The sequence below is a fragment of the Ursus americanus genome, chromosome 20 (genome assembly GCF_024610735.1).
Source record: "Ursus americanus isolate L20-20 chromosome 20, mUrsAme1.1.p, whole genome shotgun sequence".
Classification (NCBI taxonomy): Eukaryota; Metazoa; Chordata; class Mammalia; order Carnivora; family Ursidae; genus Ursus; species Ursus americanus.
In genome coordinates, this window is record NC_142146.1 from 9,054,301 (window position 1) to 9,081,033 (window position 26,733).

Sequence of the window (26,733 nt, forward strand, 5' to 3'; positions counted from 1 at the left end):
CACTTTTTAAAAAATCATTTTGTTTTTAAGCTATTTATTATGATATGTAATGTGCATAATAGAAATGCACGTGAAACACAAATTCACTGAAAAATGAACACTTGTATATTAGCTCAGTCTACCATAACAACGTACCATAGACTGAATGGTTAAAGCACAGAAACTGACTTCTCACAGTTCCGGAGGCTGGAAATTGGAGATGAGGGTGCTTCCTGGCCAGGCTCTGGTAGAGCCCTCTTCTTGGCTTGCTAAGGATTGATTTTGTGCTGTGCCCTCATATAGCAGAGAGAGTTCTGGACTCCCCATTCCTCTTCTTACAAGGACACCAGTTCTACTGGATCATGGCTCTGCCCTTCTGACCTCATTGAACCATAGTGCCGTCCTTAAAGGCCCCTTCTCAAGTATAGTCATATGGGTTAGGCCTTCCATATGTGGATTTTGGGAGACATAATCCAGTCCATAGTGGCCATATGACAACTACTCATGTCACTAAATGGAACATTATAGTCATCCCACAAGCCTTTTCCCAATTATGTCCTCCTTCCTCTGCCCTATAGGTTTTATTCACATTTTTTGTCTCCTAAGTAAGAATCTCTAAACAAAATAGTTAAGTTCTGCTTGTTTTTGAATTTTGCACAAATGGAGTCATACTTATGCAATCTTTTGTGTCTGGCTTTTTTCATCCTTGTTTTGTAGAACTACAGTTTATTCATTTTCATTGCTGTACATTATCCCATTTTAAGAATGTAAGAGAAATATTTAATGTATTCAAAAATTTTTGGACATTTGACTGTTTCCAATTGGGGGCTTCTATGGGCATTGTTCATAATCTTTCTCATAGTTGTATTTTTGGTGCCCACACATATTTCTGTTGAGCTAAGGGTATAATTAAGAATCACAGTATATGTAGCCGGTCCCCTGAGTCGAGCTGGATAGGTACCAGACCAGCCTAAACATCCACGGAATCAGCCTGAGACACAGGAAGATACATCTGGACCTCTACAAATGAACATCTCCAGCGCTGAGTATTGAGGTATGAAGTGGGGAGCCTTGAAACCACGCACAGATATCGGAAGATAAATGGAAAGGGGAGGGAGCCACCGCGTTTGGGCGCTGGGAAGTGGTAGCCACCTGCACGGGGGAGCGGGCAGACTCACGGATGGCACCCGTGAGAAAACAGACTGTGACCGTGAGCAGGGAGCGCGTGCCACCAGACTTCTCACGGAACTCGGGACTCCGGTGTGCTCACTGGATCCAGACTGAGACCAGGAGCTCCGGGAGCACGCAGGGGCAGCTTGCAGCTGGCAGCTGGTGGTGTTAGAAACACAAAGGACAGAGAAGCGCTGGCCCTGGAAGTGAGGGCTGGGACGCCAGGTGTGGGGCGCACATCCTGGGACGCTGCAGGGTTGAGCAGCACCAACAGAAACAGAGTTAAAGTGGTCAGATCATCAGTGGAGAATGGCCCGTGATCCCCTCTGTTCTGTGACAGATGCTGAGATTCGGCCACTGCTGCTGTCTCTCAGAAAAGGCACAGCAAACTGCCAGGGAAACCTGCCAGAGAACAAAAGCCTGGAAATACCGGCTCACAGTATGCCCATCCCCATCTCCCCTCCCAGGAGACACAGAGACTCTACCCAAAAGGGGTAGCCTGAGTATCAGCACGGCAGGCCCCTCCCCCAGGAGGCAGGCTGAAAAATCAAGAAGCCCACATCCCTAAGACCCCTATAAAACAAGGGTGCATGGCCTGGGTCCTGGTCAATAATTTGGGCTCTGGACGACCCCACAACCTCTCCTCATCAGAATGATGAGTAGGAGAAATCCCCCCAGCAGGAAAAGACAATGAGTCTGTGGCCTCTGCCACAGAACTAATAGATATGGATATAACCAAGTTATCAGAAATAGAATTCAGAGTAACAATGGTCAAGATGATGTGTAGACTTGAAAAAAGTATTAACGAAAATGTTAATGAGAATATAGAATCTCTAAGGGCAGAAATGAGAGCAAATCTGGCAGAAATTAAAAATTCTATGAGCCAAATGCAGGCAAAACTAGAGGCTCTGACGGCCAGTGTAAATGAGGCAGAGGAACGTATTAGTGAATTGGAGGATGGGTTAGTAGAAGAAAAAATGAAAATAGAAGCTGGACTTAAAAAAATCCACGCCCACGAATGTAGGTTACGGGAGATTACTGACTCAGTGAAACGATCCAATGTCAGAATCATCGGCATCCCCGAAGGGGTGGAGAAAAACAGAGGTCTAGAAGAGATATTTGAACAAATTGTAGCTGAAAACTTCCCTAATCTAGCGAGGGAAACAAACATTCGTGTCCAAGAGGTAGAAAGGACCCCTCCCAAGCTCAACCATGACAAACCTACGCCACGTCACGTCATAGTGCAATTCGCAAATATTAGATCCAAGGATACAGTATTGAAAGTGGCTAGGGCAAAGAAATTTCTCACGTACCAAGGCAAAGATATCAGAATTACATCAGACCTGTCTACACAGACCTGGAATGAGAGAAAGGGTTGGGGGGGGCATTTTTAAAACTCTTTCTGAGAAAAACTGCAACCAAGGATCCTTTATCCAGCAAGGGTGTCATTCAGAATTGATGGAGAAATAAAGACCTTCCAGAATCGCCAGTCATTAACCAATTTTGTAACCACAAAACCAGCCCTACAGGAGATATTAAGGGGGGTTCTATAAAGGTAAAAAGGCCCCAAGAGTGATACAGAACAGAAAGTCACAACCAATACAAACAAAGACTTTACTGGCAACATGGCATCATTAAAATCATATCTCTCAGTATTCAGTCTCAATGTGAATGGCTTTAATGCTCCCATAAAACACCACAGGGTTGCAGATTGGATAAAAAGACATGACCCATCCATTTGCTGTCTACAAGAGACTCATTTTGAACCCAAAGATACATTCAGACTGAAAGTAAAGGGGTGGAGTACCATCTTTCACACAAATGGACCTCAAAAGAAAGTTGGGGTAGCAATTCTCATATCAGATAGATTGGATTTTAAACTAAAGACTATAGTTAGAGACACAGAAGGGCACTATATTATTCTTAAAGGATGTATCCAACATGTGGATATGACAATTATAAATATGTATGCCCCCAACAGGGGAGCAGCAAGATACACAAGCCAACTCTTAACCAGAATAAAGAGACATATAGATAAAAATACATTAATAGTAGGGGCCCTCAACATCCCACTATCAGAAATAGACCGAACACCCTTGCAAAAACTAAGCAAAGAATCAAAGGCTTTGAATGCCATACTCGATGAGTTGGACCTCATAGATATATATAGAACACTACACCCCAGAACCAAAGAATACTCATTCTATTCTAATGCCCATGGAACATTCTCAAGAATAGACCATGTTATGGGACACAAAACAGGTCTCAACCAATACCAAAAGATTGAAATTATCCCCTGCATATTCTCAGACCACAACGCTTTGAAATTGGAACTCAACCACACGGAAAAATTTGGAAGAAACTCAAACACTTGGAGACTAAGAACCATCCTGCTCAGGAATGACTTGATAAACCAGGAAATCAAAAATCAATTTAAACAATTTATGGAGACCAATGAGAATGAAAACACAACGGTCCAAAACCTATGGGATACTGCAAAGGCAGTCCTAAGGGGGAAATACATAGCCATCTAAGCCTCACTCAAAAGAATAGAAAAATCTAAAATGCAGTTTTTATATTCTCACCTCAAGAAGCTGGAACAGCAACAGAGGGACAGGCCTAATCCACGCATGAGGAAGCAGTTGACCAAGATTAGAGCAGAAATCAATGAATTAGAAACCAGAAGTACAGTAGAGAAGATTAACAGGACTAGAAGCTGATTCTTTGAGAGAATCAATAAATTGACAGACCACTGGGAAGACTTATCCAAAAGAAAAGAGAAAGGACCCAATTTAATAAAATTATGAATGAAAAAGGAGAGGTCACAACCAACACCAATGAAATTGGAAGGATTAGAAACTTTTATCATCAGCTATATGCCAATAAATTAAGCAATCTGGAAGAGATGGAGGCCTTCCTGGAAACCTATAAACTACCAAGACTGAAACAGGAAGAAATTGATTTCTTAAACAGGCCAATTAATTGAGTCAGTGATAAACAACCTTCCAAATAACAAAACTCCAGGCCCGGACGGTTTTCCTGGGGAATTCCACCAAACATTCAAAGAAGAAATAATACCTATTCTCCTAAAGCTATTTCAAAAAATAGAAACAGAAGGAAAGCTACCAAACTCATTCTATGAGGCCAATATTACCTTGATCCCCAAACCAGGCAAAGACCCCATCAAAAAGGAGAATTACAGACCGATTTCCCTAATGAATATGGATGCCAAAATCCTCAACAGGATCCTGGCTAATAGAATCCAACAGTACATTAAAAGGATTATCCATCATGACCAAGTGGGATTCATACCTGGGATGCAAGCATGGTTCGACATTCGCAAATCGATCAGTGTGATACATCATATCAACAAGAAAAGACTCAGGAACCATATGATCCTCTCAATTGATGCAGAAAAAGCATTTGACAAAATACAGCATCCTTTCCTGATTAAGCCCCTTCAGAGTGTGGGAATAGAGGGTACATTTCTCAATCTCATAAAAGCCATCTATGAACAGCCTACAGCAAATATTATTCTCAATGGGGAAAAGCTGGAAGCCTTTCCCTTAAGATCAGGAACACGACAAGGATGCCCACTCTCGCCACTATTATTCAACATAGTACTAGAAGTCCTTGCAACATCAATCAGACAACAAAAAGGGATAAAAGGTATCCAAATCAGCAAAGAAGAAGTCAAAATGTCTCTCTTCCCAGATGACATGATACTCTATATGGAAAACCCAAAAGAATCCATTCCCAAACTATTAGAAGTTATAGAGCAATTCAGTAATGTGGCGGGATACAAAATCAATGCTCAGAAATCAGTTGCATTTCTATACACGAATAATGAGACTGAAGAAAGAGAAATTAGGGAATCCCTTCCATTTACAATAGCACCAAAAACCATACGTTACCTTGGAATTAACTTAACCAGAGACGTAAAGGACCTATATTCTAGAAACTATAAATTACTCTTGAAAGACATTGAGGAAGATACAAAAAGATGGAAAAATATTCCATGCTCATGGATCGGAAGAATTAACATAGTTAAAATGTCCATGCTACCCAGAGCAATCTACACTTTCAATGCTATCCCAATCAAAATACCAATGACATTTTTCAAAGAACTAGAACCAATAGTCCTTAAATTTGTATGGAACCAGAAAAGGCCCCGAATCTCCAAGGAACTGTTGAAAAGGAAAAACAAAGCTGGCGGCATCACAATGCCGGATTTCGAGCTGTACTACAAAGCTGTGATCACAAAGACAGCATGGTACTGGCACAAAAACAGACACATAGACCAATGGAACAGAATACAGAACCCAGCAATGGACCCTCGGCTCTTTGGGCAACTAATCTTTGATGAAGCAGGAAAAAACATCCGGTGGAAAAAAGACAGTCTCTTAAATAAATGGTGCTGGGAAAATTGGACAGCTACATGCAAAAGAATGAAACTTGACCACTCTCTCACACCATACACAAAGATAAACTCCAAATGGATGAAAGACCTAGATGTGAGACAGGAATCCATCAAAATCCTAGAGGAGAACATAGGCAGCAACCTATATGACATCGGCCAAAGCAACCTTTTTCATGACACATCTCCAAAGGCAAGAGAAACAAAAGACAAAATGAACTTGTGGGACTTCATCAAGATAAAAAGCTTCTGCACAGCCAAGCAAACAGTCAAAAAAACTAAGAGGCAGCCCACGGAATGGGAGAAGATATTTGCAAATGACACTACAGATAAAAGACTGGTATCCAAGATCTACAAAGAACTTCTCAAACTCAATACGTGAGAAACAAATAAACAAATCATAAAATGGGCAGAAGATATGAACAGACACTTTTCCAATGAAGACATACAAATGGCTAACAGACACATGAAAAAATGTTCAAAATCATTAGCCATCAGGGAAATTCAAATCAAAACCACACTGAGATACCACCTTACACCAGTTAGAATGGCAAAAATAGACAAGGCAAGAAACAACACTTGTTGGAGAGGATGTGGAGAAAGGGGATCCCTCCTACATTGTTGGTGGGAATGCAAGTTGGTACAGCCACTCTGGAAAACAGTGTGGAGGTCCCTTAAAAAGTTAAAAATTGAGCTACCCTATGACTCAGCCATTGTGCTACTGGGTATTTACCCCCAAGATACAGACGTAGTAAAGAGAAGGGCCATATGCACCCCAATGTTCATAGCAGCATTGTCCACAATAGCCAAAGCATGGAAGGAACCGAGATGCCCTTCAACAGATGACTGGATTAAGAAGTTGTGGCCCATATATACAATGGAATATTACTCAGCTATCAGAAAGAACGATTTCTCAACATTTGCTGCAACATGGACGGCACTGGAGGAAATAATGCTAAGTGAAATAAGTCAAGCAGAGAAAGACAATTATCATATGATTTCTCTCATCTATGGGACATAAGAACTAGGAAGATCGGTAGGGGAAGAAAGGGATAAAGAAAGGGGGGGTAATCAGAAGGGGGAATGAAGCATGAGAGACTATGGACCCTGAGAAACAAACTGAGGGCCTCAGAGGGGAGGGGGGTGGGGGAATCGGATAGGCTGGTGATGGGTAGTAATTAGGGGAAGTATTGCATGGTGCGCTGGGTGTTATACGCAACTAATGAATCATCGAACTTTACATTGGAAACCAGGGATGTACTGTATGGTGACTAACATAATAAAAAAACATTAAAAAAAGAAGAATCACAGTATATGTGTGTCTTCACCTGTATTTGATTTTATCCACTGATCTCCAAGGAGTTTGTACAAATTTACATTCCCACCAGCAGTATATGAGTTTCTATTATTCCATATCTTTCTTAATACTTGGAATATATAATAATCTCTCAGTGTAGTTTTAATTCACATTTCCTTGATTAAGAAAAAGGTTAAGAATATTTTTATGTTTATTGACCATTTGGGTTTCTGCTTTTCTGAAATATCTATACAATTTTTTTTTGCTCATTTCAAAATTGGTTGCTCTGATGTGTTTCTAATTGATTTGTAGGGGCTCACTCTTCTGAATATAATCACTTTTTAGGTATATGTGTTCCAAATATCTCTAACTCAGTAGGCTTTCTTTTTCACTCTTACAAAGTTGTCTTCTGATGAACAGAAATACTTAATTTTTGTACATGCTAAAATGTATCAGTTTTTTCCTCTATGGTTACTGCTTCTTGTGCCACATGCAATACATCTCTCCCTAAACTGAGGGCATGCAGAAATTCTCTTTTTTTAAGCTAAAATCTTTGTTTTTGTCTTTCACAAAGAAATTTAGATGTTAATCTACCTAAAATTGATTCTTGCATGTGGCATAAAGTTGGATGTTCAAAGTAATTTTTCTTTTCTTTTTTTTAATTTAAATTCAATTTCATTAACATATAGTGTCTTATTAGTTTCAGGGGTAGAATTTAGTGATTCATCAGACATTTCTTTACAGAAGACATACAAATGGCTAATAGACACATGAAAAAGTACTCAACATCACATGGCATCAGGGAAACACAAATCAAAACCACAATGAGATACCACCTCACACTGGTCAGAATGGCTAAAATTAACAACTCGGGAAACAACAGATGTTGACAAGGATGCAGAGAAAGGAGGAACCCTCTTACACTGTTGGTGGGAATGTAAACTGGTGTAGCCACTGTGGAAAACATAAAAGAGTTTCCTTTAAAAAGTTACAAATAAAGCTACCCTATGACCCAATAATTGCACTACTAGGTATTTATCCAAAGGATAAAAAATAGTGATTCAAACAGGCACAGGCCCCCCTGTGTTTATAGTAGCAACCTCCACAGTAGCCAAAATATGGAAAGAGCCCAGATGTTCAGTGACAGATGAGTGGATAAAGAAGACTTGGTATATATATATACAATGGAATATTACTCAGCCATCAAAAAGAATGAAATCTTGCCATTTGCAATGACATGGATGGAACTAGAGGGTACTATGCTCAGCAAAATAAGTCAGTCAGAGAAAGACAAATACCATATGATTTCACTCATATGTTGAATTTAAGAAACAAAACAGATGAGCATAGGGGAAGGGAAGGGAAAATAAAATAAGATGAAAGTTAAGAGGGAGGCAAACCATAAGAGACACTGAACTCTAGGAAACAAACTGAGGGCTGTTGGAGGGGTGGTGGATGAGGGGAGGGGCTTATTGGGTGATGGGCATTAAGGAGGACACTTGTGATGAGCAAAGTAATTTTTCTCCTTAGATTCCTAATTCTTCAGCATCATTTATTGAGAAATGCCCTTTCCCCACTGCTCCATAGTGCCACCTTCAGCACAAATTCAATGTCTGTATGTGTACTGGCCTGTTGATGAGCCAACTATTCTGTCCCGCCAATCTGACTAATCTTACCCCAGTCACACACAATTTCAATGATTAGAGCTTTACAGTACATCCTAGCATCCCATAGGATGAGTTCTCTTCTCCCACCTTGTTTTTCTTCCTCAAAAATGTCTTGGCTATAATTTGCTCTTTGCATTTTTATATAAATCTTAGAGTCAGGTTGTTGAGTAATTAAAAAAAAAAACCAAGCCTATTGGGATTTTGATTGGGCTCATGTTAAAGTTATTAGTCATTTTGGGGATTCTTATAATATTGTGACTTTGAATCCAGGAATATAATACATCTCTCCATTTATTGGGTTTTCTGTAATATTACTCAGAATTTTTCATAATTTTCTTTGTAGAGATCTTACTCATACTTTGATAATCCTGTTTCTAGATACTTCATATTTTAAAACACCAGCATAACTGGTATTTAAAAAACCATGCTACTTTCTGTTTGTTGCTAGTATATAGATATGCAATTAATTTAGGTATATTAACTTGCACCCAGTTACCTTTCTATACTGTCTTGTTAACTTTAATAGTTTATCTCTAGATTATATTGGCTATTGTATCACACAGTTGTATTATCTGTAAATCATGGCATCTTTGCTACTTTTCTTATTCTTTTTCGTTCTTTTCCTTGCCTTACTATGCTGGCTGGGCTCTCCTTTACAAAGTTAAATAGAACTGATGAAACAGACATCTTTCCTTTTTTTCTTTTTGATTCTGATCTAAGAGGGAAAGCTGGCCATATCTCACAATTAAGCATGATGTTTGCTACCTCCTTCAAAGTAATTACTCTTTAGCAGAGTGCAGCAATTTCCTTCTATTCCTTCTTTTCTAGGTGTTTCTAATTACAAACAGATACCAAACCTTGTGGAATGATTTGTCAGCATCAGTTAAGGTGACCACATGATTATTTTTCTTTTATCTATTAATAGAAATACAATGTACAGTGGACCCTTGAACAACCCAGAGGTTAAAGGCACTCACCCCTCCCATAGAGTGAAAACCCACATATAAGTTTTGACTTCCCAAAAATTTAACTACTAATAGCCTACTGTTGACAGGAAGCCTTTTCGATAACCTCAACAGTCAATTAGCACGTATTTTGTATGTTATATGTATTACATACCGTCTTCTTACAGTAAAATAAGCTAGACAAAAGAAAATGTTACTAAGAAAATCCTAAGGAAGAGAAAATACATTCACAGTACTGTAGTGTATTTATTTTTTAAAAATCCATGTAAAAGTGGACCCATATGTTGCTCAAAGGTCAACTATATTTTCTGTTGTGGCATGTATTAATGTTATGACCAGCAAAAAATTTTAAAAATTTAAAAGGTGGAAAAAGAAAGTTCTACAGAGTTCCTAGTATTGAGGCAAAGTATGTCAGTCTTGCCCTGAGCTGGGGGCACCTTTCCTGGATGGTGTTTTTGGAAAGTCTACAGAGGTTCTGTCTGCTAACCCAGGGAAATAGAATATTCTTGGGAATATTAAGATCACTTTGAACAGTTTTATTCATGGGTAATTTTCTGAATATGCTCCAGAACCATTTGTTCTTAGTTTTGACTCAGTTTTGCTCCTGCCTCTCAGAGTAGGCTGTCCCTAAACTTGGTTCATGTGTGCGCCTAGCAGGTGAATGTGGGGGATCGATGGGGGAAGCTCATCTGCCCAGACCACCCAGACTGATGAAATCAGACTCTCTGGGACTGAGACCCAGGCATTAATATTTTTAAAATCTCCCCCGGGGATTCCAAGGTTGAGAACCACTAATCGATAGTTCTCCAAAGTTGAAAATCACATGTTTATAGAACAAAGTCCACAGAGAAGGAAATATCTAACTACCCCAATGTGTGCAATACTCCAATGAGACCAGTAGGAAAAATAAAAGAAAAAAGCTGCCAACTGAAGGAAGGGAAGGAGGACAGAAAGAGGAAGCACAGGAATGATAGTGACAGCAAATCTACTTACTCGATTCTCTCTGGAAGCTCGGTTTGGGTCATGCCCACACAATTGACCAAAATAGTGACCGTAATAAATAAACTGAACCACCTGAGAGGACTGTATTAAGGAAAAGCGGAGAGTTGCCATGTTTCTCTGATGTCACCTATGATCACCTTGATGCTGAATGATTAAATTCATAGCTTTTAGCTAGGATCAGCTTTTTGGTCTTGTCACATAACGGCTGCTGAGTGCCTATCCTGGGCCGATTACTTCATCCACATTATTTCTAATACAACTGGACCTGCGGATAGATATTATATCTACACTTTGCAACTAGGAAAACAGGCTGAAAAAGCTTAAATAATTTTTCCAAGGTCATACAACCTGGTCAGCTATGATGCGGAGATGTGACCTCAGATTGATAACAGAACCCTCAGAAAGATGGAAGGACACAAGAATCCCTTCTCCAAAATGTCCTTCTGCCCTGACACCTTCACTTCACTATACAATATAGCCTGAAATTTTGTCCAGCAAGTGCCTCTTTTTTTTTCTAAAAGACAAAGAGACTACTTCTAGGAAGTTAGAGGTAAAGGGAGGGTTACCAGCTACCATGGGAATTCAATGAGTTGGATTGTTTTCAGTCACATTGAGGAAAGGGGCCCCTGGCTAGGAATGGTAGGCCCATAAAATGCTGGCTCAAGGAGAAAATTCCAGATAGAATTCGGCTGGGGTGGAGAACTCTGTCTAACCAGAGAGAAGAATTTTCAAGGTTGAAACAAGGGTTTACCACAAGGGGAAGGAGACACTGAAGAAGGTGAGTGGAAAGGAGTAAACTGATGGGAAGAAACGTTGGTGGAGAAAACCCAGAGAAATTTCTCCCACTGGACTTTTTTCTCAGGACTAGCTTGGGTTCCTAACAATTATGTCCTAAAGAAAAACAAAGCCTGAAGATAAGCTTGACCTACAGAGAGAGTGAACCACTCATCTTTCATAATTTCAGTTTGAGCAGAAGTATTTAAATCTATTTTAGTTTTCTGTAAATGTCTTTAATGTGCCCTGTTTTACAGTTACTTAGGAACACATCTATTTTGAAATGGGAAATTCTGCTAATTAAACCACATTTTCCTGTTGACTTGCAATTAAATTAAGAAATGTGTTCACATGGGGGGAAAATGTTAACCCAAGGATTAAATTAAAATCATATCTCCAGTTCCACAAACCTTTAAAAGTAATATATTATATACAATATTACTTGTGGAAACATTCATAGCAAATTCGATTAGAAATATAATTTTGGTGAAATAATAATAATAGGACACTGAGAATTCCATACCTTGAAGAATATCTTTTAGGAGTGGAGCTGCCAAGTTCATAAGATTTAAATATATAAATGCAGGCTTTTGTGAGAAGGAGACACCTAACAGCTTTTCTGTCCAGTTATGACTCCATCCAGCAATTATGATTCATCAAATCTCAAGATGAAAAGAATATTCACTGGTCACTTGGTTCTTTAAAGGGATTTTATTTCTAATTAGTTGTTTCTTACAGCTAATTAAGATATAACTCAACCAGGATGTGTGGAGAGGAGTTTGTATATTTGCTGTTTTTCTTTATTTGTAATTTTTATGTAATTGGATATATTAAAAAAAACAACACCCAAGTAGAGATGACATACTGAGAAAATAAATTACTTCAGTTCATTTCCATTAACTGCCTACTTCCTTATTGCTGTTACTGTTCTAAGCAGGGGGCAGGCAGGACCTCTTAACTGGCTCTGTGAACTTGGACAATTTATTTAATGCCTTTGAGTAACAGTTTCATCATCTGTAAGATGGGGATGCAAATCCCTTCTTCAAAGGTTTCTATACCTATGACAGTGATGACACTTAGAAGGTATTTAGCAAATGGTAGCCTATTATTATTGTTAAATATCCTTCTATAGGATCAGAAAATCCAAGATTGAATTAAGAAAACATAACTCCCATTGCTTGGCCATAAAGATAAAACATGTAAAAGGAAAATGTAATGCAACTATATGGAGCAGAGCAGTTTCATTTTGAGCTGACTTGGTGCCAGAGCTGCCAGCTCACTGAGTGCTGTCCAGCAATCTAGCAAGCTGCCCCAGAGTTGGGGGAGAGAGCTCCTTTTACTGGAGCCTCCCAAGAAGAGGCTGGCTACCATCTGTCAGGCAGCTGAGGCAAGGCTGTTCTTGCAAATCAACCTCCTGGAAGCCAGGGCTGAATTTGTCATTAGGAACTTCCAATTTGGACAGTCACCAGGGAAGATCCTTGGAAACCAAGCCAAAGTCTTTTTTTTTTTTTGTCCTAGTTTGGCTTGCCTTGAAAAACAAAACAAAATAAAACAAAAACTGAAGGCAGAATCTGAAGCTACCTAAAGCCATTAATGTAATACAGACATTTGGCCGATTTGTCTCTAATCATTACTATATTCCCCAGTGGCATGAACCTTGAACTATTAACTTTTTTCGACTACTGACCTTTGTAACCTGCTAGTAATTTGGGGGTAACTTGGGATATTGGCAGTGCCCATGACCAATGTGGTCCCACTGAGACAATCTACGCTCTGCCCATTGTGGTCTGTCCTCTTTGTCTTCCAGCAGGTGCTGCTCTTTTGCCCAATAAAGAGCTGGTCCTCATCATGGCTAGGGCACAGAGTAACAACCCATGCCTATTTCATCTGCCCAAAGAAGCCCTGGGGCCCTCTTATTGCTTATTATGTTGTGAGATGAGCAGGTCTCATATGGTAAGAATGTGCCAGGGTGCATCAGCAAAGTTCATTCATAAGAAGGACATTTTTTTAGGTAGTGCACGCACAGGTGTGTCCAGACTAGTCTAGGTGAACCCAAACCCATCTGTGGCTTTCATGAGTACCTCCTCTGTCTTGGGACTGCTTTCACGTATTGGATAAATTAAAGCCACAAACATTTTTCTTTCAATGTAATGATTTCATTGTTTCAGGATTCAATTAGAGGACACCTATATTGCTACCCTCTGAAGAAGGTACTCGACACGGTGGGCAAAGCCTGATTCTAAAAGGAATCATGTGGAAGAAGCACCAGTGCAAAGGATATGAGTGGACAGACACTTTGATGGCTGTTCTTCTGATCAGGTTGAAAGGACTGAATAACCACAAGGCCCGAGTGGCACTAAACCGGGAAATGGTCCTCCCTTTGTTCAGCACCATAAACGTCTACAACAAAACAAAGCAGAAGGTGGTCCTGATGTAAGAAGCACACATCCTCACACAATCATGTTTTTGAGCACGAATGGTATCATTTCAGACTTATGAGCAAGAAGGGCTCTGTGAACCATGCATTCATCAGTGGAGAGCCAAGTGGAGGGGCAGAGTTAGTGGGGATCAGGGACTGAGAGCCATATCCTCACCCTCCTAGCAAGACCCCAGACCTTGTCAGTGACTGTACATCAAGATGAGCCCATTGAGAGTGCCCAATGGGCGGGGATCTGACCTGGGCCTGGTAGGATGCATCAGCCCTAAGGCCAGGAATCTGGCAGCAGGAGGATGTGGTTCTGGCTGCATTAAATTCCTCTTCTGATTAGTGGATCGTCCCTGGTGCTGGGATGCTCCCTCTGCTCTGTGCCTTCCAGGTCTCCCCTTTTAAGCCCTCTCTCTATTGGTTCTCTCTGAGCATCTTGGAAGGTGAGGGCCCTTGGCCCATGAGAGAAGGGCAAAAGACATTTTAATGTCTTTTTATTTTCTCTACAAACCATATTTGAGATGGATGATTTCTGTCCCTCCCAACTCCCAAACATGCACACTTTGTTTTTTTTGGGGGGTGGTGGTGCTGTGTGGAACATCTAAGACACAGTACGAATGGGGGAATTGTCATGAAACAGCTCTCACTTAAACTAGTGGTTCTCAAACATTTTGATTTCAGGGCCCTTTTGTACTCTCAAAAATTATTGAGAACCCCAAAGAGTTTTTGTTACTGTTTATATCCTTTTGCTTATACCGTTTGTGTGTCTGAGAGAGAGAGTTTTGTGTGACCTCCTGAACCCACTAAAAGGGTTTTGGGAACCCCAGGGATTCTGAGATTATACTTTGAGGACCACTCATTAAATCATCCTGATTTCTGCTCCCCTTCTCTACTCTACCCCCCACCCGCAGACTCAGGATCTCTGCTCCCCACTTGCAAAAACAGCCAACATCTTTGGAGATCCTAGGCCAGTGGTCATCCAAGAGAATGGCCAACTACCTCTAAAAATTTCAAGCAGTTATTATTGCTTTTGAGGATTTGAGGTTAATTAGTCTCACCATAAATATTATAAAAATGTGAAGACAATATCAAAGAGGTGAGTTGGATATATTTGTCATTAACTGAGTCTAGCTCCCCACCACATCACCCAGGTCAGGAGAACTCCCTAGGCTGAGTATGGCAGAGGCTTCCACTCCCAGAGCTGAGAACAGCCTTCCCAGGCAATCACCCTTACCCGGTGTGTGCTGTAGAAGGGGTCCAGATCCTCCAGGGGCTCCCCAACCAGCTCTGCCGGGAGCTCACCATAGAACTTGGGCAGCTGGTTGCAAGCTTTCAAGTCTAGCTGGGGTCGAGGTTTCTCTTCTTGGTCCTTCTGCTCCCTGTGCTTATCTTTGGCTTTCTTTGCTGCCTGCTTGGCGGCAATTCGCTTTTCAATCTCCACCAGGGACTCTGGAGTGAATCGACGGAAGTTGGTAGTTTCCAGGGACCCAAAGGGGAATTCCATCTTCTCATTCTTCTTCAGGAAGAATTTATACTCTTATGAGAGTGGACACCACCACAGAGAGGTAACAGCCTGCCCACTGGCCCTCTCCCTCCAGTTCTTTCCTTAACTCACACTTCCTTGCTGGAACAGACCCTCCCTCCCCCAGTTCCCTCCTTAACTCACACTGAGCTCTCCCCAGAGTCTCACTGCCCCTGTGGCACTCTTGGGGGAAGGCTGTTTATTCCATCCTCCTCCGGGCACCTCGGGATTGAGCTGTGTTCTCCATGAGCTTCTATGGCATGGCTCCTTCATCTATTGCTCCTTCGCCACCACCATCACTACCACCAGAATTAGCCATACTGCCCTCTCTTCTCAGTTTTAGGACCACTGAGCAACAAGTACTCTCCTGCATTCATCAAAGACTAGTTCGTGTGGTCTGTGGCAAAAACAATGCTAGTAAAATTTCCCCCATTGATAAGCATTTGTTAAAAAGTATGGGAGGCATTAGCATTTTTCTTGTTCTTTTATTATGCAATGATATGCTTTTAAGAAGTGACAGCCATTCCTGGACATGACAGCGAGAGGAGAAGGCCCAGTACCAGCCAGCTGAGAGTGTGCTGTCTGCTGAATGCTTTAAGCTTGGTAGCATATTTGTATTTTTTCTGTTCTTAATAAAATACATTATTTAATTTTCCTAATTGGTTGCTCTTTCTTCTAATGTAAAGTTTTTCTTTAAAAAATCATACGAAAGAATTTTGATTATTTCTTTCTTCAAATGATTGATTCACGAGCCCATTCTTGCTGTTTATTTTAATCTAAGTGCACCCACATTTTCTGACAGCCTATTGATGACTTAACAGGTCATGATGATTTAAAAATTGTTCATAAGTTTGTAAAATCCTGATCTAATACTTGGTCTCTAATGCTGCCAGACAGGGTCTTTGGCACTCTGGTCCACCGTGGTCCATACAAAGATTGGAAGGCACCCCAGTGACTAGGTTTTCTATGGGCTACAATATTCTCAGGAAGCTTATCACCCTTAACACCCCTAGCACAAGTCTGGAAGCAAACAGGATGGCTCGCCATCACAGGTAGATAGAGCAGTATCTATGTGGCATTCTCCTGACTTACTCTAGGGAAGCTAGATCTGAAGCTCTGCAACAGGCATCCATCCTCTTAGTTCTCTGCAGTCACCACTAGTTCTGTGGATAATGTAGTTTTCCCACCTACTCTAGTGCAGTGATCTTTAAATGCCAGTGTACAGTGTGGTGCTGCACCAGCTGTGTCATTGTCACAGGGGGTGTGAGTTAAGATACAGATTGCTGGGCCCCTACCTACAGAGATTCTCATTCAATAGGTCTAAGGTGAGATCTAGGAAGTGGCATTTTATAGGCTCATAGCTGAAGCTTTTGAAGGTGTTCTACCTTTGAGAGGCAGTGGAAGCCACTGCAACTGTAGACGTGAGATGGAGTGAAGGTCAGGGTTACAAGATCAGAGTGGGATCTGATGACCTGCTCGCACAGCTCTAGAGTCTGGAGGAAAGTCTTCCTGGATTCTAAAGGCAAGTCAGAAGCCAGTGTTGGTTGGATTAGAGAAGAAGAGACCTGGCATCAAGTGGCTGGGTGTTCTTGTTGAGTGACCATCCAAAGAAAATGACTCCTCAGAGGTTTTGGTGGGGCAGTCTTTGGGACTTCCTCCCTTCTGTTGTCAGAATTAGGGCAACTGCTAGCCAGAAACTTCAGGGAGTTCATACTGAGACGATGGGAACAAAGAATGGAATTTGTTTCTGAAGATTAAGTTTCTGTAGGTATTTGCTCTGTATCTGGGATTTCTGGGCTACAAAAGGACCTACTGGATCTCCTCTGGATGGGCCATAAAGACATCTTAACTTGGATTTCTGAGCCCCGGTGGTAGGCGGTTTCTAAGAAGGACCAAAGGTAATTGAATAGATAACAGGTGTTTCACATTTTTCATTTCACTGGTGATGGAAATAACTGCTTGGTCTTTAATCAAGATCTATGATCTAGGTAGGCCAGCCGACTCAGGGCTGCTAACTGGAGGAGGATGTAAATAAGGGTAAAATCAAGGGTCTCCTTGAGATTACAGTGGGCAGGGTAGATATGACATTGTGATTTATAATAAGAAATACATATTTGGTCTTTGTCCCCATTTCTGGCACAGAGCTCTTAAAACCCTTGGAATTTCCTAAGTGATGTCTTTTGTATGTTAATGTTTTGAAAATTGTTTTGAAAGTCACCTAAGGATGGGGACTGATTGCCAGCAGAACCAACCATTAGAGGATTGAAACTTTCAGCTCCCCACCTCACCTCTGACCTCTAGGGAGAGGAGAGGGGCTGGAAGTTGAATTCAATAACCAACAGTCAATGTTTCATCAATCATGCCTATGTAATAAAGCCTTCATAAGAACCCCAAAGGACAGAATTTGGAGAGCTTCTGGGTTGGTGAATACATGGAGATTTGGGGAGAGAGATTGCCTCAGAGAGGATATGAAAATTCCACACTCCTTCCCCATATTCTGCCCTATGCATCTCTTCCATCTGGCTGTCCCTGAGTTGCATCTTTTTATAATAGACCTGTAATCTAGTAAGTAAAATGTTTCTCTGAGTTCTGTGAGCCATTCTAGAAAATTAATCAAACCCAAGGAGGAGGTCACGGAAACCTCTGGTTTATAGCCCATTGTTCAGAAGCACAGGGAACAATCTGGGCTTGCAACTGGCGTCTGAAGTTTTGTGTATGTGGGCAAGGGGCAGTCTTGTAAAACTGAGCCCTTAACCTGTGGGATCTGATGCTAGTTGAACTATAGAACACCCAGCTGATGTCTGGAGAATTGCACCTTGGTGGAGTGGGAACCCCCTTCCCCCACCAACACATACACACATTAGAACATCTTAGCAGGACAGAGGTTTTTTTTCTTCCAGCCTCTGTTGTCATTAGTAGAACAAATGTTTCTGTGGTCATGCAGCAAGTCTGAGTTGTTCACAAAAATGGCTGAGCCTCATGAGAAGAGTTACTTAAATTATCAATCCATGGTGACAACGAGAGTGGGCACAATTATCTCTCTCTCTCTTTCTCTCTAATGAGAGAGAGAGCATGCACACGTGCACCGTGGGGGAGGGGCAGAGAGAGAGGGAGAGAGAAAATCTTAAAAACACGGGGCTCCATCTCATGACCCTGAGATCATGACCTGAGCTGAAATCAAGAGTCGGATGCTTAACTAACTGAGCCACCCAGGCACCCCCACAATTATCTCTTTTAATTCCCATGGAAATCCTATAGAGTAAGTAGAAGGCATTTTCTTACATATAAGACAATTAATAACCAGTGATTACTATAGGTTATAAAGATATTATTGGACTAAACAAGCTAGTTTCTGAGTCTTTTGATTCCATACCCAGTGTTCTCCTATTTCTGGGATGGGTCCCACTGGCTGGAGCAGTTCTGGAATCCTACTGACTGGAGTATTATTGAAGAGGACTTGAGAGGTATGGATTGATCTGAATGCATTCAGATTTGATGAAGTTTCAAAGGGTCTCAGAGAACAACCTCTTTGTGTTATATAGTCCACTGATTCTCTTAAGAAACCAATGGAGGATTTTCCCCACTAATGTAGCTTTTGCCTCTGTATGGCAGATATGATGTAAGCAAACAGATAATTATACTTTTTCCAGAGCCTGATTAGTAGGTGAAAGTATCAGCCCCCATCCCATGTAAGATTGCATCTTTTCATGTTTCTTATGGCTGTTCTCATCTATTTATAGACAACAAAAATGATCATTTTCATGTATGTGAGTCCTAAATCTGGACCTTGCTTTTGAGCTCTGGACCCACTAATCCAATTTCTTTTACATATAGCCCTCTGAATGCTCCATAGACACCTAAACATCATTGTCCCCCATGATCTCTCCATCCTCTCTACACCCCAAATTTTCCTCCTCCTTGTTCCCTATTTCAATAAATTATATAGCCATTTTTCCTAAATGGAAGCTTAAGGGCCTTCTTTATGCCTCTTTCTCCAACAAGTCTTCCTCTCTTATGTTTTCAACTCCAGGGATACAGCAATGAAAAAACTATAGACTTTTGGGAACTTAAATGTAGCTCTGGGTCTCAGCCAACTTAGGCCAGCTTCCTAGAGAGAGACTTTGCAGAAAAGATTGAACTTATGATGACATCATGGGAAGTCCAGAGTCACATTTGAAACATAAATCTAAATTTATGTCTTCAGCTTGGACCTTTCATGTACATTCTAAATTGTTATATTTAGCTAACCATTCATTACCCTTCACAAAGATGTCTGATAGATGTATAAAGCCTAACTATTGATATCCTCACCCCAAATGTGCTTTTCCCTTTGTCATTTCAATAAATTGAGATTTCCTCCTTCCAAGGGCCCAAACCCTGAGTCTTGAAACTTTGGAATTATCCATTACTTCACTTTCTCTCTCCCAAATCTCACATTTGGATGGCCAAAAAACCCTAATGACCTTGCATCTGAAGAAGAACTGTCTACTTCTCCTCACAGCCACTGTTACCTCCATAGCCCAAACCATTATCACCCACCTCCGTGGCTACCACCATGATCCAACCACTGCCACCCATAGCCACTGCTACATCCATGGTCAAAGCCACTGTCATCCACCTCTACTGCTACTGTCATGGTCTAAACTGCTGTCATCAAACTACTGCTACCTCCATAGCCCAAACCATTGTCATGTCCTGCTTGGGCCACTATTATATCCATTCAACATGTCTCACTGGTAGGATTCTCTCAAATCTTTGCAGCCTACGCTTTTGGAAGCAATAGAAGTGATTCTTTGAAGTGTGTTTCTGTAAACTTCATCTCTGAACTCACCTCATATCATTCTCTCCCTTGCTTACTGAAATATAGGCCCATAGACCACCTAACTGTTTATTGGACACAACAAGCACACTCTTGCCTCAAGGTGTTTGGATTTACTATTCTTTCTTCCTACTATTCTCTTCCCATTTATAACTACAAGGTTCATTCAAATATCACCTGTTAGGGAAGCCTCCCTTGACCATTCTTTTTTTTTTTTTTTAAGATTTTATTTATTTATTTGACAGAGAGATGGCCAGCGAGAGAGGGAACACAAGCAGGGGGAGTGGGAGAGGAAGAAGCAGGCTCCCAGTGGAGAAGCCTGATGTGGGGCTTGATCCCAGAATGCCAGGATCACGCCCTGAGCCGAAGGCAGATGCTTAACGACTGCGCTACCCAGGTGCCCCTCCCCTGACCATTCTTTCCCAAACAACAGCCTTTGGCCACTCTCTACGCTTTTACCTCCTTTCACTATTCCTCAAAGCACTTTTAACTAATATTAACATTTTTATCTATTTACTATCTCCTCAAACTAGTATTTTTCCTTCCTGAAAGTATGGATTTTGTGTGTTTGTTTAACTGTTGAACCCTTAACACTGAGAACAATGCTCAGCACATACTAGATGATCAACGAACATTTGTGGACTACGTGAATGAATAAACTCAAGGGATCCTGAATGGGTATCAGATATTTACAGAACACTGCTAGATTTTCATCTGAAAGCAGAATTGAGTTTGGGGAAAACAAGCCCAAGTACTTAAACTGTGAGCCCAGAGTGGGTAGAAAATTTCCCGTGTTGCCAGGAAAAATGAAAAAAGTTGTCTGTTCCATAACAACTTAAGGTTTAAGATTCCAAAAATCCACCCTGATTTGGATAAAATTTGTTCTCCAAGGTGAGAGGAGAAAAATGAAGGCTGGAACCTGAAGGGCTGTGGAGACACAGAAGCACTGAACATTATAGAGATGCTGTAGCCAAAAAGGAAGAAAAACAAGGAAATATTGGTGTCATAGAAATAGTAGGAAGAAAAGTTTTAAGAACTGCTGAGCTTTGTTCTAGTAGTGGGAATGGTTTTAGTCAGGGAGAGTTTGTTTGAGTTGTTGAAAGAGACTAGCTGGGGTGTGGGTGTAACTGTAAACTTGAATAAACTAATTACATGGGGTACCAAAAGAACAGGACCATAAGAATGAACTGCCCCAGATTCTGCTGCCATGACTTGGCTGCCTGATAGAACAGCAGGCATGCTGTAGGATGTCACTAAGACTGAGAATGTAGTTGGACCTTTCATGGCACTAGATTGAGAGAATGATGAATTGGTGGTGAGAAATAGTAACCACACTATTGACACATTTGAATGAAACTGTGTTGCACATGGTGCTGCACATGGTGCTGAGAGTGTGGTTAGGCTCTCTAGTTCATGGAATGAGCAACCAAACTAGCTTTTGCACAGGTGCCATTGCTGGATTCTCTAAGCAAACAGGAGCATGGAATTAAATGTCCCTTTTTGGAGGGATGTGGCCAGACTAGTCAAAACTTAGGAAAGTCCCTAAGATGTCAGCATTTTAAATCATCAGTGATACTAACATTTGCTTATCTGAGCCATCCATTGCCCTGAAACTTTTAATCATTAGGCACCTGATTGAAGCAACAGGGCACTGGACATGTGAGCAGGGAAGAGATAGAATTTGAAGCAGCTATGTCACTGGGAAAGTGTAATAAGCTGTTTATAGTGATGAAAGTGAGACCACATTATCCATGATCCTGCCCAGTAGTCAAAGATTGAGCCTTAGCTATCTGTGGCACCAGGAAAATATCACTAAGCCATCTTTGAAGCTGAATAGTCCTGATTTGCCCCTGTTGCTAAAAGAATGGAGTTGTGGAAATCCTTGCTAAACATAATTTACCTCCAAATAATTCAGAGATAATAGCTAGCTAATCTGGTGTCCAGGGATGGAGTACAAGAAGTGTATTTAGAGGGGGAGAAAGCACATGCACTGTCCATGTTCTGAAAGAGCAAGACTGTCTTGTATGGTCTTGAGCTGTCCGGGGTGCTGAACAAGAACTGTGCGGATGGGTGAGAGTTGAGTGGGAACAGTTTTTGTGACGTGTGGTGAATAACTGATATGTTTGTAATGCTGAATCAGTGTGCCATGCTGAAGTGCTGAGAATAACTGAGTTTCTGTGGGGGCTAAAATGGAAGAAAGGAATAATTAAAGGAAGAAAGAAATCTGGGAGTTTTGGGAAGAAAGTGCAACAAAGGCATTTAATCAAAACGTCTCTACTCAACAGAATGGATATCCAAATGAAGTTAAAGAGGAGGAAAATATTCTTTTGTGAATGATCTGTGCCTCCCTACCATCTCCCCCAAACCACTGAAATGGGATTACAAGGAGGAAAAAGATTTTCATCGTTAAGGAAGAAAACAAGTTGCTTATCACATCACAAGTTCCTGGCAGTGTTGTGGACTTAGAAACTCAGGATGGTGGATTGAGTCAGCTTTAGAGACTTTGAGTTATAATTATTCAAGAAACCCAGAAAGGTAGTGTGGTTTTGTCAAAATAGCACTGGACTTGGGGACAGAAAACTTTAGTTCTGACACTAACTAGGTCTTTTGAATTGTCTCTCTCATTTCCATGATTTGTAAACTGGTGATGATAACATCTGCCCTGCTAATTTGACACTGTTGTTGGGAGAATCAAATAATGTATCTGAAAGCATTTTGTAAGCTAAGTGCTGTACAAATGCACAATATAGACTTAAATATTTCCCATTACACATTCTATTTAATAACCAATAGTCACTTAGCCTGTTTCAATTTGACACCACTAGCTCTCAGCATATAATGAAATAAACATGTGGGATTATTTACAATTAAGCAGTATAAAGAACTCATAATGTTGCTGCTTTATTTCTCTATCTCCCATCTTTAATGTGTGAATACTTTTGAATATGGTTCTGCTGCCCTAAATAAAAGTGTTTATTTAATGGGGTAATACAAATTACAATAGACTCAAGAATTTGAAGGGGATTTATGGTGTGGATAAAATTTTTTATTTAAAACATATAGAATATACTTCCTTTACCCTATTTTAAATTCTCTCCCCCAACAGAATTCCTGTCCTATTCAACAGGACCCTATCAGAATATATCACTAACAGACCTTCAGAATTCTTGCAGAAGGGGGCCTGGCATGTGAGTTTCTTATAATTTTTTAAAACTGTGGCTTAACTGTGCCCAGGTATATTCAAGTAAGCCAACCATTTTGTAAGGATAAAGTGCAAGCTTGATTTAACAAGAATATTGAAATCACCATATAGACAATTTTTTGCCATTGTAAAACCTTGATGGACAGTAGAATTTGGGCAGTCAAGTTTACAATTGATTAATATTTTTAGGGATGCTGGAAGTTTCTAGCATTAGATTTAACTGGATGACATGATATTGCAAAGGACATGCATGACAAATGCATTCTTTAATACACATCATCATACCTCAATACACTCTAATATGTCTCTCCCAGCACCCTTCATCAAAGCTTTTATTAAGTCGAAAATGACCTCTGGTGTGCCAAATCCAGAGAAACTTTTAGATTTCTACTTATTTGACTTCTTAACAGGATTTGACACAGTTGACCATTGCATTTTTCTTGAAATCGTCTCTCTTTGTCACATCTGAGACACCATTGAAGGCTTCTTTTCAATCTGGCTACTAAATACTGAGCTTCTTTGGGTTCTGTCCTAACCCTCTTCTACATCCCCTCTCATGGAAATCTAATCCTCTCCCATGGTTTTAACTTCCACTCAAACCTCTCTTCTGTGCCAGACCCGACTACCTGCCTGTTTTATATATATTTCCTTCACCTAAATTGGCTTATTTCCTATTCCCTATTTTGTTAAATGGCACCATCAAGCACCTTTATCATTGCTTACACCATAAACCCATAGACTCTCCCTCTCCTTCACTGTTCACATGTGCCTCAACCACCAAGCCTCAGCCAACTCTTACCTGATTTCTGTGCTTGCTCATTAACAGGTCTCTCTGTACATTCTGTTTTCCCTATTTACATACCAACCAACACAATCTTTTAAAAATGTAAATATGATCATATCATTACTCTGATTATACTTTTCAAAGGCTTCCCAAGCCCTTCAGACAATGCCTAAATTCATTGCCATGCCACATAAGTCTTGGCACGATCTGGTCCCTGCCCATCTCCTCCATCTACATCCCCCTTTCCCTTGCTTTTTCCTAGTAGTTACTCTGGTTTTCTTTCAGTTTCTCAAATTTATCAAGCGTACCTGATTTGACCTTAGAGTGAAAAAAAATTATTCTCATTGTCCCCCAGCGACTGAGCTTCTTTGGTATAGGACAAGAATCCTGGAGCTGTCCATGGATGCAAGAAAACTGAAATGGGGGAAAAGATGACTGAAGGAGAATTCAGTGACATTTGAGGAAGTCCTTGTGATGCAATGGAAAGAACTGACGGGAGTGAGGAGACCTGGGTTCACCTTTGGTCCTTCTGCTGACTTGCTTTCTCATGTTGCATATGTTTTGTTTGTTTTGTATCTGGGAAGCAGTTACCATACAGGAAGATGAGGAAGTACTCAGAGGCATTGTCTGTGAGCTCTGGTGGCTTATGAACCTGGAAGAAATGCTATGGCTTTGACTCATTCTGATTCCGATCTTGTGAGGAAACTAGGTTTTGTTTAATGAAGGACTAGGTAGTTTCCATGAAGATGGATTGACTTCCCAGCAGCAGGACTGGGTTTGATCATGACCTGGAATGAGTATTTCTCCCTCACATGATTGGCCCCTTCAGTTGCCTACTGGTTGCAACTCCTGGAGGAATAAGAGAATTGCCCTTCATATTTATTTTGATTCTTAACTCCCTAGGGAAGGAGAAGCAACAGAACTGTGTTCTCTTAGCTACATTCAAATATGTGCCTGTAAGTTTCAGAGGCTTCTCTTTTCAAACTGCCACAGCCTGGAAGCGTCCAGTTGAGCTGCCAGAGGTTGCAGGGTGAGTCAAGAACACTTAGCTCTCCCTCATTTTGTCAAATACTCAGAAATTCTTTCATTCTCAGTAATTGCTGAGGGCTCACTGTGTGCATTTAGCACTATTAGGTGTTGTGGAAGATGGTGTGGTATAGAAAGAAGAGCAGTGGGCAGAAGTCAGAAGACTGAAGTCCCAGCCATGGGTCTGTAATAAACCATGTTCGGTCTTTGGGTATTTTCTGTCTCTGGACTTCAATTTATTCACCTGTACAATGAGGGGATTGGTCTAGCGGTATACTGAGGCCCTTTCATTTCGACAAGAAGCTATGTTTCTTGTGTTGGAGATCTCTGAGTCTTCTCAGGGAGAAAAGAAACCTTTATGACAGAGGCACCTGGGTGGCTCAGTTGGTTAAGCATCTGACTCTTGATTTCAGCTCTGGTCATGATCTCAGGGTCATGAGTGTTGGGCTCTGTGCTAAGCCTGGAGCCTGCTTGAGATTCTCTCTCCTTCTCTCTTTGCCCCTCCACCACCCCTGTGCACATGTGTGCACTCTCTTTCTCTCTCTCTAAAGAAAGGAAAGTGAATAATTAGAAAAGTAAATAAGGGCTACATTGTGTGGTTCTGACCATGGGTTTCAAGCAATAAAGACAAATGCCTCAAAGTTTTGAAGAAGGGAGAGGCCAAAATAGGTAAGAGAAGCTCAGTGAAGCCTTCCTGGAGGAAGTTGTTTGTAGAGCATCTTTATGATTGTATGTTTCACAGTATGAATCCACATGTTCTAGCTTGAGAGGAATTAAGTATACTCTGGGTGGGGAACCCTGAAGAATATGCAATTGCATACCCACTGGGTATGCTGAATGCTCCCTCTGGGGCACTTTCTGGCTTGGGCTGAAAAACCTCTTAAAAGCAGAGGCACCTATATGAGGCTTCTTTTTGTGAGGAAATTCTATGGCTGTTAATCTTCTTAAACTTAATTATTTTAGAGCCAAATATGTTTCTCATGAACAATAACTTCCTTTTTCCTTGCTAAGTTTCTAAAGAAAACATATGCAAATTCTGACAGGTAGAAATGGGTTTTGGACAAGGTTCTAAGGCAAGAGCACTGTGAATATTATGTAAATGCCAACCAATATAATGAAGCCCATCAGTTTATTCCAGGGAAGCAAAGGGTACTCAGAAAATCCATTGCTGCTGCCCAGCTCCCGACATTGAAGGAATCCGTCTTTTGTCCACAAATCACATTGTGATTTGGTCCTCAAAATCTGCTTCCAAATGGCAAATTCTGACAAAAATAGTGTATTTCATTTTAGTCCTCCACTTAAATGTCACTTCCTCAAAGAGGCCTTCTTTGATCTTGCTTTTCTAAATTAGGAGACTTTAAGATGATCTCCCAAAGAATCCTGGTCTTTCCTGACACTTGTCACAGTTTATAATTCTGTTTATTTGTGTGTTTATTTAATATGTATCTGCACCACTAGACCTATGAGGGCAGAAACAAAATTTCTTCTGTCCATAGCTCTGTGTCCCCAGTGTTTGGTACCATGCACAGCATGAAATATTGTTATTAGGTAAAAGTGGGGTCTCAGTGAAATAGTCACATGTTTCAGATCATGTAGCATATGCTTATGTTTCAGACCTCTCAAAATGCATTGTGCAATTGCATCTAATATTTCCGTCCTCTACATTTTTTAACACATTTTTTGC

General features: G+C 40.8%; 1 protein-coding gene across 5 annotated transcripts in view; it reads right to left on the reverse strand.

Annotated features, from left to right (window-relative positions):
• Positions 1–15,200, reverse strand: part of SCN10A (sodium voltage-gated channel alpha subunit 10) — a 103,520-nt gene extending 88,320 nt beyond the window's left edge. For 4 of the 5 annotated variants that reach the window (XM_045798135.2, XM_045798134.2, XM_045798133.2 and 1 more), the window contains exons 1-3: positions 14,931–15,200; positions 13,538–13,671; positions 10,489–10,569 (exon numbers count right to left, since the gene is read on the reverse strand). In XM_045798135.2, the coding sequence (XP_045654091.2) occupies positions 10,489–10,569; positions 13,538–13,671; positions 14,931–15,200 (485 nt within the window). The remainder of the gene's footprint in view (positions 1–10,488; positions 10,570–13,537; positions 13,672–14,930) is intronic. The other variant, XM_087870333.1, reaches the window with a different exon arrangement.
• Between the last annotated feature and the right edge of the window lie 11,533 nt (positions 15,201–26,733).